Source organism: Pseudophryne corroboree, chromosome 4 (genome assembly GCF_028390025.1).
Source record: "Pseudophryne corroboree isolate aPseCor3 chromosome 4, aPseCor3.hap2, whole genome shotgun sequence".
NCBI classification, from domain to species: Eukaryota; Metazoa; Chordata; class Amphibia; order Anura; family Myobatrachidae; genus Pseudophryne; species Pseudophryne corroboree.
In genome coordinates this window covers 202,947,015-202,968,036 of record NC_086447.1, presented here as the reverse complement: position 1 = coordinate 202,968,036, position 21,022 = coordinate 202,947,015, and the positions used below count along the sequence as shown (strand labels likewise).

The 21,022-nt window shown below is 47.0% G+C and overlaps 1 protein-coding gene across 3 annotated transcripts in view; it reads right to left on the bottom strand.

The window, feature by feature from the left end:
• Positions 1-21,022, bottom strand: part of ILKAP (ILK associated serine/threonine phosphatase) — a 165,637-nt gene that overhangs the window by 7,124 nt on the left and 137,491 nt on the right. For all 3 annotated transcript variants that reach the window (XM_063915800.1, XM_063915797.1, XM_063915798.1), the window contains exons 3-6: positions 11,654-11,768; positions 3,687-3,793; positions 3,526-3,619; positions 3,355-3,442 (exon numbers count right to left, since the gene is read on the bottom strand). In XM_063915800.1, the coding sequence (XP_063771870.1) occupies positions 3,355-3,442; positions 3,526-3,619; positions 3,687-3,793; positions 11,654-11,768 (404 nt within the window). The remainder of the gene's footprint in view (positions 1-3,354; positions 3,443-3,525; positions 3,620-3,686; positions 3,794-11,653; positions 11,769-21,022) is intronic.

The following is a 21,022-nucleotide window of genomic DNA, read 5'->3' as shown; positions in this document are numbered from 1 at the left end:
TCCGGTTTCGGGACTACAAACATGGTCGAATAATAACCCCTTCCTTGTTGAAGGAGGGGAACCTTGACCACCACCTGTTGAAGATACAATTTGTGAATTGCAGTTAACACTATTTCCCTCTCGTGGGGGGAAGCTGGCAGGGCCGATTTGAGGTATCGGTGAGGGGGCATCTCCTCGAATTCCAGCTTGTATCCCTGAGACACAATATCTATTGCCCAGGGATCCAACTGGGAGTGAACCCACTTGTGGCTGAAATTTCGAAGACGTGCCCCCACCGGGCCTAGCTCCGCCTGTGGAGCCCCAGCGTCATGCGGTGGATTTTGTAGAGGCCAGGGAGGACTTCTGTTCCTGGGAACTAGCTGTGTTGTGCAGCTTCTTTCCTCTGCCCCTGCCTCTGGCAAGAAAGGATGCACCTCGGACTTTCTTGTTTTTCTGTGATCGAAAGGACTGCATTTGATAATACGGTGCTCTCTTAGGCTGTGAGGAAACATATGGCAAAAAAATTGACTTTCCAGCAGTAGCTGGGGAGACCAGGTCCGAGAGACCCTCCCCAAACAATTCCTCACCCTTGTAAGGTAAAACCTTCATATGCCTTTTTGAGTCGGCATCACCTATCCATTGCCGAGTCCACAGGACCCTTCTGGCAGAAATTGACATAGCATTTATTCTAGAACCCAGTAGACTAATGTTTCTTTGAGCATCTCTCATATATAGGACAGCGTCTTTAATATGCCCCAAGGTCAACAATATAGTATCCTTGTCTAAGGTATCAATTTCCTCAGACACGGTATCCGTCCATGCTGCTACAGCACTACACACCCAGGCCGACGCAATCGCCGGCCTCAGTAAGGTACCTGAATGTGTATAAATGGACTTCAGGGTAACCTCCTGTTTGCGATCCGCAGCATCTTTGAGGGTAGCCGTATCCTGTGACGGCAGGGCTACCTTCTTGGATAAGCGTGTTAAAGCTTTGTCCACCTTAGGGGAGGATTCCCAGCGTAACCTGTCCGTTGGCGGGAAAGGATACGCCATAAGAATCCTTTTGGAAATCTGCAGTTTTTTATCTGGAGATTCCCAAGCCTTTTCACATAACTCATTTAGCTCGTGTGAGGGGGGGAAAGTTTACCTCCGGCTTCTTTTCCCCATACATATGTACCCTCTTGTCAGGGACTGGGATTTCCTCTGTGATGTGCAACACATCCTTAATTGCTATAATCATATAACGGATGGATTTAGCCAATTTTGGCTGTAACTTTGCATCATCGTAATCGACACTGGAGTCAGAATCCATGTCGGTATCTGTGTCAACAATTTGGGATAGTGGGCGCTTCTGAGACCCTGACGGCCTCTGCGACATAGGATCAGGCACGGGTTGGGACCCTGACTGTCCTGAGGCTTCAGCTTTTTCTAACCTTTTATGCAAGGAATTAACATTATCATTTAAAACCTTCCACATATCCATCCAATCAGGTGTCGGCGCCGTCGGCGGAGACACCACATTCATTTGCTCCCGCTCTGCTTCCACATAGCCTTCCTCATCAGACATGTCGACACAAGCGTACAGACACACCACACACACAGGGAATGCCCTTTTTGAAGACAGTTCCCCCACAAGGCTCTTAGGAGAGACAGAGAGAGAGTATGCCAGCACACACCCCAGCGCTATAAACCCAGGAATAACACAGTAACTTAATGTTAACCCAGTAACTAATGTTTATATATTGTTTTTTACGCCTAATTATGTGCCCCCCCTCTCTTTTTACCCTCTTCTACCGTGTATCTGCAGGGGAGAGCCTGGGGAGCTTCCTCTCAGCGGAGCTGTGGAGAAAAAATGGCGCTGGTGAGTGCTGAGGAAGAAGCTCCGCCCCCTCGGCGGCGGGCTTCTGTCCCGCTTAAATATGCAATTTTTGGCGGGGGCTCATACATATATACAGTGCCTAGCTGTATATATGTTTAACTTTTGCCTAAAGGGGTCCCAAATGCTGCCCAGGGCGCCCCCCAGCTGCGCCCTGCACCCTTACAGTGACCGGAGTATGTGAGGTGTGTGGGAGCAATGGCGCACAGCTGCAGTGCTGTGCGTTACCTCAGTGAAGAACACAGAGTCTTCTGCCGCCTGTGAAGTCTTCTTTGCTTCTCATACTCACCCGGCTTCTGTCTTCCGGCTCTGCGAGGGGGACGTCGGCGCGGCTCTGGGATCAGACGGCGAGGGTGAGATCCTGTGCACGATCCCTCTGGAGCTAATGGTGTCCAGTAGCCTAAGAAGCAGGACCTAGCTTCAGAGAGTAGGGCTGCTTCTCTCCCCTCAGTCCCACGATGCAGGGAGTCTGTTGCCAGCAGAGCTCCCTGAAAATAAAAAACCTAACAAAATACTTTCTCTCAGCAAACTCAGGAGAGCTCACTGAAAAGCACCCAGCTCGTCTGGGCACTGTATCAAACTGAGGTCTGGAGGAGGGGCATAGAGGGAGGAGCCAGTGCACACCAGAACCTAAATTCTTTCTTAAAGTGCACATGTCTCCTGCAGAGCCCGTCTATCCCCATGGTCCTTACGGAGTCCCCAGCATCCACTAGGACGTTAGAGAAAAACCCAGTAATGAGTATGAAGGAAAACTAAGAGTTTATACATGCAATGACTATAGGGCCTGATTCAGAGATGTACACATTTCACACAGCCACTGTGTCTCTGTACGCAGCAGCAGTGTGATAATATACTAAATGCTGCAGGAGGCATACTGTGTAAATAGACATCTCCTGCTGGCTCCTCTGATCTGCTGCTGCTGCAGCAGCATGGACCATCTGCGTGAACACCAGTCATCTGAGTAACCCTACTCAGGATGACCGGGGAATTCACGCTGCTGAAGCCAATGAAACCATGTCTAAGGACTGACATGGCCTCATTTTCTGTAACGCTGTCTGTCGCCACCCCTGCTCTTCCTCCCAAATGGCCCCAGCCTGTCAATGAAGCTGCGGCATCCAGGGCACTGGCAGCAATCTTGCAGAATAAGATCTACACATGCGCAGTGCGGCATCTGGGCATGTGTAGATCTCACACTATCAGGTTTGCATACATCTCTGAATTAGGCCTATAGATCAATATTATACAGTATAGGGATATTAATTTTCAAATAGAACAATAAAATAAGCCATGTGAACAAGACGTACAGACAACGAAACAGACTTTTGTCTTTGAATGATCACAATATGCTTGCTGAATAATAACCCTGATGGAAAGAGTATTTTTAAAGAGCAGCCCATCATAAAAGGTTATCGAACAAACACTAAACTTGCAAAGAAAACCCTGCTATACACAGTAACAGAAATAAAACAAAATCTGCAACTAACCGGTACTACACTCACCTTGCTGTCTCCCAGGTTAGCAATATATAGAATGTTATCAGCAACCAAAACACAAATAGCCGTTGTGCCGTCTTTCCACGCTGGCTTCCTGCAGAAGAGAACAGTGAGGAATGATAGGCCAAGAAAACATATTGGAGTACAATAGGACAGACATCTATAAGGTATACACACTGGCTGGCTGCCTTCTTCAGAAACTCCTCATCGGTTTGTTTGAAAGCATCAAGGAGACATTTCTTTATTGCCTTGTCCACACTGCTTCCCTCTCCTGCAAGAAGCACCCGTCACTGTTATACAGACTGACTCTACAACACTATGTAACAACCTTTACTTACCTCGTGGTAACTTTTTCACCAGATTGCGGTGCAGATTGTGTGCTGCAAACTGTGCTGCGTGACTCCCGCCATGACCATCAAATACAGCATAGTATGAAAGTCGTGATCTACAAGAGTAAAATCAGGTAGTAAAATAAAAATGAACTAGTGATGATCAGAAGTCACTTTATCAAAGGACAAGTTTGTGGGCATGTGTAATATCTAAATGTGATCAGATAAATGGATGTAACACAATTACAGAAGTCCTCTTCTCCCTTTATTCTACTTTGGGAGACAATGCAAACCTTGGGGATGTTTCAAAACAGTCCCTAGTGGAGGGAACACTCAGGCAAGCACGGAGAATCAATTTGTGGAGGTGAAGAGTCTTGAATCCATCCTTTACAGTGAGGAATTAGTGACAACTCCAGCACAAGAGCCAACTATGCCTCAATCTTAGGCCGGCTACATATCAGAACAATGTGTCGCCGGCCGATCTGGTGGATGAGGGGACCCTGTATTATTAAGTGCACACACACTTGCCGATGCAGGGGGGTGACTAAGGATGCCATGCTGCATTCATCAGAATCGCATCGTTAGTGACAGCTTCTGGTTGACCCTGCAGCAGGGCCAACCAGAAGACATCGCCAACGACTGTGTTAGCGCACAAATCGGGCATACACATGGTCTGATAGGTCGTTCCAATATGCCCGGGTATGACAAAATGACCAGATATCAGCATAACGTGTACTCTGCCTTAGAAGTGTCCCCCCAAAAGGAATAAAATAAGGATTAAAAAAATAAAAATAAATAGCAAGCAGCAGGAGAAAAAGTGTCAGCAGCTAATGCCATACCAACCAAAAAAAGCTAAGTGCGTCAGGGTGGGCGCCCTGTGGAGCCCAGTGTACCTCGCAGAAAGAGATTTAACAAAGGTAATTCTTACCATAAATCTCGTTTTCTGCTGCGGGGTACACTGGGCTCCACAGGGAATGACTTTGGGGGATGTCCTAAAGCAGTTCCTTATGGGAGGGGACGCACTGTAGCGGGCACAAGAACCCGGTGTCCAAAAGGAAGCATCCTGGGAGGCGGAAGTATCGAAGGCATAGAACCTTTTCAACGTGTTCACTGAGGACCACGTAACTACCTTGCACAATTGTTCAAGGGTCGCACCACGGCGGGCCTCCCAAGACGGTCCTTCCGACCGAGTAGAATGGGCCTTGATGGTAGCATGAACTGGAAGCCAGCCTGTACATAAGCATGTGTAATCACCGCTCTAATCCATCTGGCCAGGGTCTGCTTGTGAGCAGGCCAGCCACGTTTGTGAAAACCAAACAGAACAAAGAGAGAATCCGACTTCCTGATGGAGACAGTTCTCTTCACGTAGATACGAAGAGACCATACCACATCCAAAGACCGTTCTTTGGAAGACAAATCAGGAGAGGCAAAGGCCGGAACCACAATCTCCTGATTAAGGTGGAAAGAAGACACCACCTTAGGCAAATACACAGGACGTGTTCTAAGAACCGCCCGATCACGGTGAAAAATCAGATATGGTGACCTACAAGACAAGGCACCCAAATCAGACGCCCGTATAGCAGAGGCAATAGCCAGCAGAAACAATAGCTTAAAGAGAAAGCCACTTAAGGTCTGCAGATTCAAGCGGCTCAAACGGAGACCCTTTCAACGCCTCCAGGACCACCGACAAGTCCCAAGGAGCCACCGGCGGGACATGAGGAGGTTGAATCCGCAACACACCCTGAGTGAACGTATGCACATCAGGTAAGGTCACAATTTTTCTCTGAAACCAAACAGACAAAGCAAAAATATGAACCTTGATGGAGGCCAGACGAAGGCCCAAGTCCAGGCCTTGTTGTAGAAAGGACAAAAGTTTGGCTGTACTAAACTTGTAAGCATCATGATTGTTAGATGCGCACCAAGCAAAGTAAGAATTCCAGACCCCTATGATAAATCCAAGCAGAAGCCGGTTTCCAGGCCTTCAACATGGTTTGAATGACCGCCTCAGAAAATCCTTTGGCCCTTAAGACGGAAGCTTCAAGAGCCACACCGTCAAAGCCAATCGGGTTAAATCCTGATACACACAGGGGCCCTGAACGAGGAGATCTGGGCGCTGCGGAAGTAGAAGGGGACGCTCTATCAAGAGACCCTAAAGGTCTGAGAACCAATGCCGTCTGGGCCGCGCTGGAGTGATCAGAAGTAGGATACCTCCTTCTTGGTTGAACTTCCTTATTGCTCTGGGCGGGAGTGACACCGGAGGGAACACGTATGGCAGCCGAAAGTTCCATGGAATTGCCAGTGCGTCCACGAACGCTGCTTGAGGATCCCTTGTCCTTGCTCCGAAGACGGGAACCTTGTAATTGTGTCGAGATGCCATCAGGTCCACATCTGGAAGGCCCCACTTGTCCATGAGGAGTTGACACTTCTGGATGGAGGATCCACTCCCCGGCGTGTACGTCCTGACGACGGAGAAAGTCCTCTTCCCAGTTTAGGACCCCCGGAATGAACACTGCCGATATGGCTGGCAGATGGTGTTCCGCCCACTGAAGAATCCGTGATACTTCCCTCATTGCCATGCGGCTTCGAGTGCCGACTTGATGATTGAGGTACGCCACCGTGGTGGCGTTGTCCGACTTTACTTGAACAGGTCTGTTCTGTATTAAATGATGGGCCAAGTTCAAAGAGTTGAACACCTCCCACAATTCCAGAATGTTTATCGGGAGGAGAGACTCCTCCTTGGTCCACCGACCCTGAAGGGAGTGTTGCTCCAACCCCTCAGACTGGCGTCCGTCGTCAGAAGGATCCAGTTGGAGATCCAGATGGGACGACCCCTGCTCAATCGTTGGTCCTGAGCCACCAGCTCAGTGACAGACGGACCTCCGGAGACAATGAGATCATTTGAGACCTGATCCAGTGAGGCAGGCCGTCCCACTCGGCAAGAATCAGCCTCTGGAGAGGGCGGGAATGGAATGGAGCGTACTCCATGTCGAAAGCCAACACCATGAGACCTAGCACTTGCATTGCCAAATGTATCGACACTTGCGGACGAGATAGGAAGCACTGAATCCTGTCCTGAAGCTTCAGGACTCTCTCCTGAGACAAGAGCAACCGCTGGTTGTGAGAGTGTCCAACAACGCCCCCAGGTGCACCATGCTCTGAGCAGGGACCAGGGAGGATTTCTTCCAGTTGATAAACCACCCGTGGGCTTGCAGAAACTGGATAGTCAGATCCAGATGGCGTAGGAGAATCTCTGGGGAATTTGCCAGGATCAACAAGTCGTCCAAGTACGGTAGGATCCTGACCCCTTGACGGCGGAGTACAGCCGTCATTACCACCATAACCTTGGTGAAGACCCGCGGAGTCGTGGTCAAACCAAAGGTAACGCCTGAAATTGGTAATGGAGGTTGCCAACCGCAAACCTCAGGTACTGCCGATGCGACACTGCAATGGGAATATGCAGGTAAGCATCCTGTATGTCCAGTGAGACCATATAGTTCCCAGGCTCTAAGGCCAGAACAATAGAGCGAAGAGTTCCATACGAAACTTGGATACCTTCACAAATTTGTTCAAGGACTGGAAGTTGAGAATGGGCCAGGAAGACACATTTGGTTTCGGGACTAGGAACAGCGGTGAACCGGAGGCACCTATACTACCACTCCTGTGTCCAGGAGGGACTACTGTACCACCGAATGAAGAGTCTTTGCCTTCCCCTGATCCGAAGGGACGTCTGTCAGGCAAAATCAATGAGGGGCACGATTCTTGAAGGATGCTGCGTAACCTCGAGTGACGACTTCTCGTACCCAGACATCGGAAGTGGTCTTCAACCATTCCTGGGTAAACCCTAGAAGTCGGCCCCCCACTCTGGGATCCCCCAGAGGGAGGCCCGCCCCGTCATGCAGCAGGCTTGTCAGTTTTGGAAGCAGGCTGACGGGCAGCCCAGGTCCGTTTTGGTTTGGGCTTATTGGGTTTGGAAGTGCGAACCTGTTTTGGGTACGCCTGACCTTTTGCTTTCCCTGAAGGATGAAAGGAGCGAAAGGAAGTTCTCTTAGCCTTCGGCAGCGAAGGAGCAGTACTAGGAAGACATGCTGTTTTAGCAGACGCTAAGTCAGCCACTATCTTGTTGAGGTCTTCTTCGAAAAGAATGTCTCCTTTGAAGGGGTGTACCTCCAGGGTTTTCTTAGAGTCCATGTCCACAGACCAGGACCGTAACCAGAGAATTCAGCTAGCCAAAATGGAAGTAGTAGAAGCCTTGGCCGCCAGAATACCGGCATCAGAAGCCGCCACTTTAATGTAATGAGACGCTGTAACAATATACGACAGGCATTGTCTAGCATGATCAGAAGCATTGGAAGGCAACTCCGCCTCCAGCTCCTGCAGCCCATGTCGCTACAATAGTGGGCCTATGCACCGCACCATTTAGGGTGTAGATTGCCTTCAAACAACCCTTCACATGCTTGTCCGTCGGCTCTCTCAAGGACGGTTACAGGCAGAGCTGAGGATACTACCAGCCACGCCACTTGCAAATCCACTGGCAGGGGGGCGGCGTCTCCCAATTTTTACTAAGCTCCGCAGCGAGCCAGCATCTTCTTGTGAGGCGTGAACTTCTTTCCTGGATTTTCCCAGGACTCCGGACGTATGTCTACTAAATGTTCAGAGTGAGGTAAAACTGGTTTAACCACCTTCTGGCGTTTAAACCTGTCCTGTTTCTTAGGGGCAGTGTCAGGCTCCGGGTCATCATCCACCTGAAGAATGAGCCTGATAGCCTCTAACAAGTCAGGAGCATCCACCTGCAAAACAACTTCCCCCATCAGAAGCATCAGGATCAGAATCTGTGGGGTCCGTATAAACACCATCCTCATCAGACGAGGTGTCTAGGACGTTGGTGGATTGTGAGGAAGTAATTGCTGGCTTAGAGGACCCCTTGGTCTTAGGCGGGCGAGGGTTAGACTTTTGAGCAGTCAGTGATTGGTTCAATTGCTGTAACTGATTGGACAGTTTATCTGCCCATGGCAGGTTAACCGCGGGGATCATAAGCGGTTGTACCGGCACAGGAGGTCCCATAGGGGGCATTAGTCTAGTTACTAGCGTATTCAATAGCGTGGAGAAGGTAGCCCAAGGTGGGTCATTTTGCACCCCCGTTGCTACAGTCCCACTGGGGGGTAAGGAACCCCCAGAACCTGTACCCTCAGCTGCTATGTTATCCTCAAATGTGTCTGCAGCGTCAACACCACACAATGTGGGAAAAGCCCCAGCTCTGTTGCCCCTTGTACCTGACATAATCAAAAGCTCAATGCAAGGCAACACAGTACAATATCAGCAGCACAATACCCGACATGACAAGAACCCCCTGTATAGTGTATCAGCACAAACAGGGAATTCAAGAGGTATATGGTGACTAAAAATCAGAGAAAAATACATACTGGATTATATCCTGTGAACTGCCTATATTATGATAAACCTGACACACTTAGCCCACTCAGGTTATAGAATACAGGGATAGCAATCTGAGTGAGATACACGAAATGGAGGTCACACAGCAGCTATATGCACACACACAGAGTCACAGTTTGTACAATTCAGAAATTATAACATGCAATAAAACTGCACTGGACTAGCAATACAGAGTAGTAGTATGTATAGCTATACACTTAATATATATAACAATGCACAGTAAAGACTGGATGTATATCACAGGGTACATGTACTAAATAACTAAATGCACTTTTTCTCAACTAACACTGTCAGCAGACATGTAGAATACTTAAGTGTCCTGTAAAATGCACAGCGCTGACAGGCAGGCGGCTTTACAGAGGAGGATTTGCCCAAACAGTCCCAGGATCAGGCTCTGCTTGCTATAATGGCGCCCAAATGCTGCCAGGGAGAGAGGGAGAGAGATATGCAGCTCCAGGGCGGGAACATTTACTCTAAATGGCGCCCTGGGCCTGGGGGAGTGGCTACAGGTCAAAGCCTTATTTCCCTGCTGGACTTCACTACCGGGTACTGGGGGCTTAATAAACGGTTTTATGAGAGAAAACCGACCTGTGCCCATGCCCTGATGGTCTAGTGGGGTCCCTGTACTACCACAGTGTCCACACCAGCCGCGCGGGATCGCGATATACAGCGGTTCCCGTCGAGGGGACCCCTTACCTCCAGCGGTCGTGTGTGTGACTAACTTGGAAGAAAACCGGAGCCTCCGCTGTAGGTACCCGGCAACCAGGACGCGGGAGTACAGCGCCGCTGGGGAGGTGATGAAGCTGCAGCAGGAGACGTCTGACTGACATCTAACACAATCAGTGTCTCTGCTGCAGCCCTTGTCTTCAATATTCTTTAAAAGCTTCTCTCAGGGCTGCTGGAGCAGCCCCCCTGTTATGTGCCTGCTTACTGCATGGCACCAACTACAAAACTGAGCTCCTCTGCACGGAGGCGGGGTTATAGAGAAGGCGGCGCTAGGTATTCTGGGAACAGTCAAAGCTTTGAGCCTGTTGGTGCCTCGATCAAGATCCTACTCTACACCCCAATGTCATTCCCTGTGGAGCCCAGTGCACCCCGCAGCAGAAAATGAGATTTATGGTAAGAACTTACCGTTGTTGAATCTCTTTCTGCAAGGTACACTGGGCTCCACAGGGCGCCAATGTCATTCCCTGCAGTGTACCCCGCAGCAGAAATGCCTAGTTAACGAGAGAGGGGTCAGGGGAGAATGTCCAGACTGATCAAGCCAACAGGAAGGCAGAGGTAGCTGAAATAACCATGCATTACAACAGTGCTATGCAGAAGGGCATCTCTGAATTCACAGTATGTTGAACCTTGTAGTGCATGAACTACAACAGCAGAAGACCTCACCAGGTACCACTCCACTCATGTGCACTAAGAACAGATACTGAGGGTCAATCTGTGCCCACTGTAACCTAACTGAACACACGCTGCCTGGTTGGACAAATCATTATTTCTGCAGGTGGACGGGTCAAAATTTGGCAACATTAATCCATGGATCCAGACTGCCTTGTGTCAAAGGTTCAGGCTGCTGCTGGTCGTGTCTTGGTGTGGGGAATGTTTTCATGAGACACACAATAGGTCCCTCAATACCAATGGAGCATCATTTAAATGACACAAAGAACCCGAGGTATTGTTGTGACCATGTGCATCTCATTATGGCCACCATCTTCCCATCCTCTAATGACTATTTGCAGAAGGATAATGCGCCATTTCAGAGCACGTGCAATCCTAAACTGGTTTCACAAACATGACAATAAGTTCACGATGCCGCCATAGTCACTAATTTTCCAATAGAGAAGATTTGGATATGGTGGTGGTGGGTATTCACATCACTAATGTGCAGCTGACAAGTCTGCAGCAACTGCGTGATGCCATTGAGGAAACATAGACCAGAATCTCTAAGGAATGTCTCCAGCTCCTTATTTAATCCATGATACAAATAATTCTGTCTTTTCTGAGGACAAAAGGGAGGGGTGGAGGGGTCCTACCCAGCACTAAAAAGGTCTACCTAACAAATAAGACACTGAATATACAGACCAAACCAAAAAAAAAACCAAAAAATACATATACACAAGGAGGGGTCTGAGACTCCAGGTCGACACCAAAAAGGTCGACATGAACAAGGTGGACATGGAAAAAGGTGGATATGAGTTTGTTTTTTTTGTGTTGTTTTCTTCGTAGAGTGACCGGGAACCCCAATTAGTGCACCGTTTCGCCCGCCATACTTCAGGCAAGGTGCCTCGCTCCGCTACTGCTGCGCTCGGCACAGGTTACTGTTCCCAATCGTAGTCCCCATGGATCGTAAAGTATGAAAAAGTTCAAGAAATTAAAAAAAAAAAAAAAAAGTGAAAACTCATGTCGAACTTTTTCCATGTCGACCTAAGGTGTGTCGACCTTTTTGGTGTCAACCTTGAGTCCAGATACCCACAAGGAGAATGACAGCAACTGTACGTAAAAACAATGTAGACTTGTCCAGTACTTACATGTTGGCAGGCATTGGCTGACACTCCTGGCTCAGATCACATACAGTATGAGCATCCTGTAATTCCTCACGCTCCCCTCTTCGTTCAGCTACATGAGCTTTTAAAGACAAAAGTCCTAAACAAAAGTAAAAAAAAAAAAAAAAAAAAAAGGGATAATGAGATGGTGCAGATACCATACACCAATTATCTCTTACTTTTAGGGGGGAATATTACTAGCTTATGCATTGATAAAGAAAGGGTATCAAGTAAAGCAGCTTTTTGCCATCACGAAATATGAAAAGGTGTGTAAATCTGTACTCCATGTTGCCTGTCCTATCCTTCAGAGAAAGCAGTCATTGCTTTGGAGGGTAGTGCAAAACCAAAGCTTGTGCGATTGGCTAATACAGTCTCAATATTCTTAACATACTACTGGTCGGGGTCAAGTGATGTAACAGAGTGTAACTGGCAAGCTATGCTTTGTATTATTACATCCCTTTACTAGAGAGTGTTCTAAATCCGGTGGATGTTTAGTCAGAGGTCTAATGGAGTGGGAGGATGTTCAATCAATTTTTCCATTTTTACAGAATTACAGTGAAAAGGCAGGGTAAGATCAAACCTTGCATTCCACCACAATGCTTCAGAAGTTTTGCAGTTGATATGCCATTTAAAATATTGTGCAGTGTTTACTGCCATCATGCTTCGGTATGATGTATTACAGCATCTCTTCTTTTTAAATTGAGCTAAATTACCTATATCATTAGTAACAACAGCTATATTAAAATATACAACTTTCACTGTGTTGTAGTACACACAAAATATTTATGCTCCACAAAAACAGTTCCAACATTTTGGAACACACCAGATAATGAAACTGTGAGGTCTCAATGCCCTTGATGGAAGAACCTCTTTGTGTATGTGCTAGTCCAGGCCTGGCCAACCAGTGGCTTTACAGCTGTTGTGAAATGGAGAAAAACCCAGCAAGTTTTACCAGATGATCAGTGGGAGGGTCTGCTGGGACTTGCAGACTCACAACAGCTGTAGAGCCACATGCTGGACAGGCCTGTGCTAGTTTATAGATACATACTGTATGACTGAATGTTACAAAATGCATTTTCAGAACATAAAATTGGTCTTTGCAACTGGTGGGCCCCAACTGGCAAGCATATCTACTTCTATTACAGATGTGTCCTCAAATTATTGCTGCGGTCACATGAAACAGCCCATCTTTATGCACCAGGTCCTGTGAGACTCTGCTAGAGCAGAGCGTCTTATTGCGAGTCTTGGGTGGGGAGGGGAGTCAATTGCCCACGGGGCTATCCAATTAGCTACAAAGTGTGCCGGAAGCTACATGTATTACTAGACATTTTTGGGGCTCTGAAAGGAGGATTTTTGGAACTTACCGATAAATCCCTTTTTCGGAAGCCATAGGGGACACTGGCTCAACTTCAAGACAGTGGGGTGATGATGGTGGCTAACAGGGAGCTGGCACTTTAAATAATCTAAGAAGCAAACAGGCTCCTCCCCCTCTATGCCCCATCATTCCTCAGTTATGAATTAGCCGAGAGGAGACAGGAACAAGAGAACAGAACTATACGAGAGAATACAGCACATATCAAACAGAATAGAGCAAATAAAGGCAAGAGATCAGCGACGGGTGGGCGGCCAGTGGACCTATGGATTCAGAAAAAGGTATTTATCGGTAAGTACCAAAATCCTCCTTTTTCCGTCAGCTACTAGGGGACACGTGCCAAAGTTTCCCCCTGGGCGGGAGATCACTGAGGAACTTGCAAAACAAGATGGCCGAACCGTGAAGATGAAGCCGCAAAAGTATCAAACTTGTAGAATTTGTCAATCGTATGAATACTGGACCAAGTGGCTGCTCTACAGAGTTGAAACGTGGTAGCCCCCCTACTAGCGGCCCAGGAAGACCCAACTGAGCGTGTCGAGTGGGCCGCAATGGATAATGGCGGTCGCCTAGATTGGTGTAGATAGGCTTGACGAATAGTCAACCGAATCCAACGAGCCAAGGTCTGCTTAGTAACAGGCCACCCTTGCCGCGTGAGATCATTAAGCACGAATAAAGCACCAGTCTTTCATAACGGTGCTGTCCGTTCCATGTAGATCTTGAACGTTAACACTACAGTCTTCAAAGTAAAATAGTTAATATCTGCATCTTCCAAGGGTTCAAAATAGGGCGACTGCAGATAATCCAGCACCAGATTCAAGTCCCAAGGAGCTGTAGGGGGAACAAACGGGCTTGTACCCGAAGGACCCATTGTAGGAAAGTTTGCACATCCGGAAGGAGCAGAAAGAAAATCAATATGGCACATACCTGAACTTTCAGGGATCCTAGACGAAGTCCGGAATCTAAACCTGCCTGAAGAAAGAGCAAGAACCATGGGAGACAAAAAAATCTGACTGAAACCCTTCTTGGTCACACCAAGATATATAAGAACGCCAGATGCGATGGTAATAGGCTGCCGTAACAGGTTTTCGTGCACGCAACATCATGGGAATCACACATTCCGGAATCCCTTCGCATTTTAGGATGTCTGCCTTAAGAGCCATCCCATTAAACGTAGTCGTGGTAAATCTGGAGGCATGAAGGGCCCTTGGAGTAGATCCATTTGCAGAGGTAGAGGCCAAGGATCATCCGCTAGCAGAAGGCGCAGGTCTGAAAACCAAGCTCTCCGAGGCCACCAAGATCACCGTGATCGACTCCCATTTGATTTTCTTGAGAATTCGAGATAACAGAAAAAACACGTATACTAGGGCGTACGGCCAAGGCGCGGCCAGAGCGTCTAAAGCTTCCGCCTTAGGATCCCGTGTTCTGGAGAGGTTTGAAGGAAGCTGATGATTGAGACGGGACACCATGAGATCAACCTCTGGACACCCCCAGCGCTGTGTCAGAGTGTCAAACACCTCTGGGTGAAGTGCCCATTCTCCTGGATGTAGATCCTGATGGCTGAGGTAGTCTGCTTCCCAATTGTCTACTCCTGGAATGAATACTGCTGAGAGGACTACAACGTTGCGTTCGGCCCACTGGAGAATGCGCGAAACCTCTCGCATCGCTTGGTGACAGAGTTCCTCCCTGCATTGTAGATCGCTCTCTGAGGGTAATTCAGAGTTGATCGCAGCAGCAAACTTGTTAGCAGTTGGGCAAAACCATGTGCACTGAAGGTGTGGCAGATATAACATTTGCAGAGAGTTAGATTTGGGTGGGTTATTTTGTTTCTGTGCAGGGTAAATACTGGCTTTTTACACTGCAATTTAGATTTCAGTTTCAACACACCCCACCCACATCTAACTCTCTCTGCACATTATATCTGCCCCCCCCCCCTTCCCCCCTGCAGTGCACATGGGGGGTAATTCCAAGTTGATCGCAGCAGGATTTTTGATAGCAATTGGGCAAAACCATGTGCACTGCAGGGGAGGCAGATATAACATGTGCAGAAAGAGTTAGATTTGGATGGGTTATTTATTTTATTTCTGTGCAGGGTAAATACTGGCTGCTTTATTTTTACACTGCAATTTAGATTGCAGATTGAACTCACCACACCCAAATCTAACTCTATCTGCACATTTTATATCTGCCTCCCCTGCAGTGCACATGGTTTTGCCCAATTGCTAACAAAAATCCTGCTGCGATCAACTTGGAATTACCCCCATAGTTTTGCCCAACTGCTAACAAATTTGCTGCTGCAATCAACTCTGAATTAGGCCCTTAGTTCCAACACATTTATTGGCACCAGATTCCTGTGGAGACCAATGGCCCTGAAGATGGAAGTCCAACACAACCGCGCCCCATCCACTGAGGCTGGCATCCGTTGTTAGGAGTGTCCAGTCCCATACACCGAACCGCCTGCCCGGCAGTGAGATTGTGCAGTTGGAGCCAAAGAAGCGAAAGTCGTGTCTCTGGAGTCAATTCGAACGAACTGTTCAAGGTGTAGATGCGATCCCGACCACTGATGTAACAGATCCAGCTGGAAAGGATGTGAATGAAAATGGACGAACTCCAGAGTTTCGAAAGCTGCTACCATTTTCCCAAAGAAACTGATATCAGCCTTGGCTTGAGGACAGCTTGTACCAGTTTCTGTATACCCAGAGCTTTGTCATGAGGCAGAAAAACTCTCTGGATGTTGGTGTCCAGGATCAGACTGAGAAACTGGATACGCTGTGACGGCTGAAGGTTTTCTTTCCGAAAATTGATTATCCATCCATGTTCTAATAATACATTGTATGTTAATAGAGCATGCTCCTGGAGAATGAGATCTGATGGAGCTTTGAGGAGGAGGTCGTCTAGTTATGGTATTATTGTGACTCCCAATAATCTGAGGTGAGCAATCATCACAGACATGACCTTGGTAAACACCCTGGGGGCTGTGGACAGACCGAATGGTAAGGCTCTGAACTGAAATTGATCCTGTTTAATCGCGAACCTGAGAAAAGCATGGTGTGGTTCCCATATCAGAATGTGGAGATATACATCCTTTATGTCCAGAGATATCATAAATTCCTTGGGTTCCAGACCTGATATCACAGAGTTGAGCGACTCCATTTTGAACCGGTAATAAGACAGATACCAATTTAACGATTTCAGATTCAGAATTGGCCGTACAGTACCGTCTGTATTTGGTACTACGATAAGATTAGAATAGTAAGCCTTCTTTCGTTGAAGCAGTGGTACCGGCATTAACACAGCAGATTCTACCAAGGACTGTATTGCAGTTTGAAGGGCCAAACGTTTGTCCAGAAGAAGTGGGAGACTTGTCGTAAAATATTTATTTGGCGGCAAAACTTAGAATTCTAACTTGTACTCTTGGGAGATGATATTGCAAATCCACGCATTGTCTGATATCTTGAACCAGGCATCCTGAAAGTTTCGAAGCCACGCACCCACCGGTGGGAGGGGAGACCGTCATGCCACAGTCTTTTTTAAAGTCTTTGGGTCTTGACGACAAACAGCAACTGGTTACTTGCCGCTACCTCTACCTCGCAAGGGTGTACAGTAGCTCTTCAGAGTCCTTAAAAAAGGCTGAGTGGAACAAAAGGACCGAAAGGAAATTCCAGTATAAGAGCGCTTAGGTGGTGGAGGAAGGGTTGGTAAAAAGGTAGATCTACCACCCACAGTCTGAGAAATTAACTTTACCGCCTTGGATCGAAGAACTTGGGCAGCTTATACCAGCAAGTCTAGTTCTTTTCCAAAGAGAATGTCCCCTATAAACAGAAGTGCCTCCGCCGCTCTTTGTCTCAGCGTCAACTTGCCATGACCGAAGCCAAAGAACTCTTCTGGCTGCAATAGTTGCTGCTTAGATCCTCGAGTTAACTTGACCGATATCTCTTGCCGCTTCTCCTAGGTATATAGCGGATTCCTTAATATTTTCCGCTAAGATCAATACTTCTTCTAATGGAACTCTCTCTCTTGTAAGTCCTTTATCAATTTAGTGGACCAAAGCTCCACTGCCTTGTTCACCCAGGAACTTACCAAGGTTGGTCTAAGTGAGACACCTGCGGCCGAATAGATGGACTCAAACATGATGTCCAGCTTCCGGTCAGACGGGTCTTTCAAAAAAGTTGCTCCCGGAACAGATAATGCAGTCTTTTTGGACAACCTGGATAGAGAGGAGTCCACTTGAGGTAACATCTCCCATTTATTCGAAATAACAAACAAAGAAAAATAATTGGGTTCAATTGGGTGCACTCCGTCCCCTAAATTGAATTATTAAAATCCACTTTATTAATTTTAAAACAGGTATCTTTGTTGTTATTTCACATATTCTTATAATTGGTGGGTGGCACCCAATACGGACGATATTATTGAATATGGATACTTAATTGTTCCAATTATTGAGTCCAATGTTCCCTTTAAAATAATCATTGATATTATGGTGCGGAAAAAATTCTCTCTTTGTGCAATCTCCCATTTATTCGTCATAGCGGATGGAAATGGATAAATACTTAAAAAAAACTTTTAGGAATCTGAAACCACTTGTCCAGGTGTTTCCAAGCCTCCGTCAGCTGATCATCCAGTTTCTTGGAAAAAGGATAAGTGACCGATGAATGCTGCTTTCTACCAAATAAAGTAGTATATTGTGAATCAGATGTCGTAGTCACGGAAGTCAAAACTTATAGCTAAAATAAGAGGATCAACCCCCTGAGAAAGTTCCTGTGGAACTTCATCTGGGTCAGCAATTTCGCCCAACTCACAATCATCCTCTTCAGCTTCATCCTGAGAGAGAAGACCTGCCACCGAGGGTGGTTCTGTAGCAATAGAAAGTACATAATTTTGAGGAATGTCCTTAATTGTTTTTCGTAAAACAGATACCTCATTATGTAATTGTGAGATTGTGCCTGTGAGCGCTACCGCCCAGGAGGGAAAATTAGCCTCTTGGGACAGATTAACTAACGTAACCAATGACACATGCTTCACACATACAATTCACACCAGCACACAATAATATATTATATATATATATATATATATATATATATATATATATATATATATACACACACACACACACACACACACACACACACACACACACACATATATATATATATATATATATATATATATATAGATATATATAGAGAGAGAGAGATTATATATATATATACATACATACACACACACATATTACACACACAGCAAGAAGATGGTGCAGCACTCCAATCTCCAATGATTTTCAGGCGAGATGCTATTTTGAAAATCGTTTCAATGCCCTTTATTAACGTGACATTTTCATCAGGTAATAAAACAGCTAATAGAAACATCTTACCTGTGTACCAGATAACATGCCCCTGCGGTCTGTCTTATGTAGGCAAGACCGAACATCCTTTTAAAGAACGTATGGCAGCCCACCGTTCGTCAATCAGGGTTGCATTGTCCTCTGAACAGCCAGTTGCGAGGCATTTCGCATTGGCAGCCCATAGCCTTACATCTCTCAAATACAGAATGATTGGCCATGCATCCTCAGTCTTTGCGTGTGGGTAATCGGGGCCTTAAATTGTTCCAATGTGAAGCCCGTTGGATCTTTCGTTTGGGTACATTGGCCCCTAAAGGTCTATATGAACACCCATGTATCAACGTATTAGCTAGTAATGGATAGTTATGTGTATCGTCTGGTACATGATTAGCCATATTGAGATATTATAAAATCTTTTTGCTGTGATCATATGCTGTATAGTGATCGTGCTTTAATGTGTATTGTTATTGTTTAGATGTTTCCATGGTGATGGTTTCCACACGTGACATTTGGCGTGCTCTCACAGCGCCATGACGTCATTATGAGTGCGCTTCCGCCGGGTGTGCAGTCCCGCTGCGGTTTGGCGCCACACTGGGTGATATCTCCTTTTTAAGGTAAGATGTTTCTATTAGCTGTTTTATTACCTGATGAAAATGCTGCGTTAATAAAGGGCATTGAAACGTTGTTTTTCAAAATAGCATCTCGCCTGTACATCATTGGAGTGCCGCACCATCTTTGTGCTGTATTCATTTATTTCTTGTGGGCACCCAGTGTATTACAGGATTAAGTGGCTGTGCCGGACCCCTGCTTCCTTCTATCTATATATGTATATCTCTCTCTCAGAAGGATAGAGCGAGGTATAATATTTCTCTATCATCCATAAGGGATATTGGGGAATCTAGTACGATGGGGCATAGACGGGGTCCAAAAGAGCCGGTGCACTTTAAAATTTCTTCACTGGGTGTGCTGGCTCCTCCCCTCTATGCCCCCTCCCACACGCAGTTTAGAAAAAAGTGCCCTCAGGGGAGGATGCTCATCTCTGAGCTCCAAAGAGTTTTCTTCAATTTCTTTTTAATGTATGTTACTTTCGGTATGCTGTTTGGGCAACAGCATACCAGCACCGTGGGAGTTAAGAGGGGGGGAGGGGGAGGGGGGGGGGGGGAGGCTTTCACCGGCCTTGCGAGGTGCAGAGCCGCTTCCCTACTGCAGGACGACCATTGTCCTGAGGGGGGGTTGTTCAGCGGGGCACTGCGCCTTGGCTGTCACAATCGCATCACGCCGCACACCCCTAACATTGCCTGAAGGTGACGTCTGTGGCGATTACAGACCGGGTGCTCCCCCCGGTTCAAAGTGCGGCTGAACCCGGGCGCGGCATACGGGACCCTCCTGGGGGAAGTGGGGGTCCCCCGCTAAGGTCCCTCATGTAGACTGGCTGACAATCGCTTGAACTAGAACTTGTGTGATGTTTTTAAGCAAACAAGAGACATTGGGGGTAATTCCAAGCAATTGGGCAAAACCATGTGCACTGCAGGGGAGGCAGATATAACATGTGCAGAGAGAGTTAGATTTGGGTGTGGTGAGTTCAAACTGGAATCTAATTTGCAGTGTAAAAATAAAGCAGCCAGTATTTACCCTGCACAGAAATAAAATAACCCACCCAAATCTATCTCTCTCTGCACATGTTATATCTGCCCCCCCCTGCAGTGCACATGGTTTTGCCCAACTGCTAAAAAATTTCCTGCTGCGATCAACTTGGAATTACCCCCATTGCCAGTATAAATAACCACTGTAGCTCCGGGCGCCATCGGAGGGGGCGGAGCTACATCAGAGTGGGACCAGAGGCAATTTGGCACCTTCCTCTGCTTAATGCAGCCACAGACAGTACACACAGCGCTTCCTGCCTCACAAGACATGCTGGAAAACTGGTACAGGGTGTAGCAAAGGGGGAGAGCCGCTATTGTACACTATCTGGGTCCTCTACAGGACATTATTGGTGTTTACTGTGATATAGTTAGCCGTCAGCCTCACTGGGGCTGTGCAGCTAGGGGTGTGCTGGTGTCCTTCACTCTGTATCTCTCCTCTCACATACAGTAAGGGCAGGCTTAAGATATATTACTGTCTATGTGTATGTTATTGTGCTTACTGTGAAACATGGCTAAACACAAGCTGTGCAGTGTATGTCACACTAGATTCTCTCCAGTATCATCTGATTCTGTTTCTTGTGAACAATGCAGCCAATCTCCAAAAATCAGTGAAGGGGCTGGAGGAGAGGGTCCAGAGCGCACATGGCTAGGGTCTCTGAAAAATATGATGTCTGATATGTCATCCCAGCTCACTGCAGTCGTTTTTCTTTACACAGAAAAAGCCTAATGTCACTTTCCCTGATTCTGCAGAGTTAGATGACCTATTCAAAAATTCAGACAAAAAAAAAATCCAAGTGTCCAAAAAGTTTTTGCGCACTTTCCCATTTCTGGTGTATCTGTCTCTCGACTGTCCAAAAAGGTGGTGTTGCCTGATCGGGCTCCTTTACCATAAAGGATCCTGGGGATAGGAAAATAGAAGCTACACTCAAATCTATTTACATGGCAGCAGGTGTATCGCAAAGGCTGGTCAGTGCGGGTTGCTGGATGACCCATGCCAT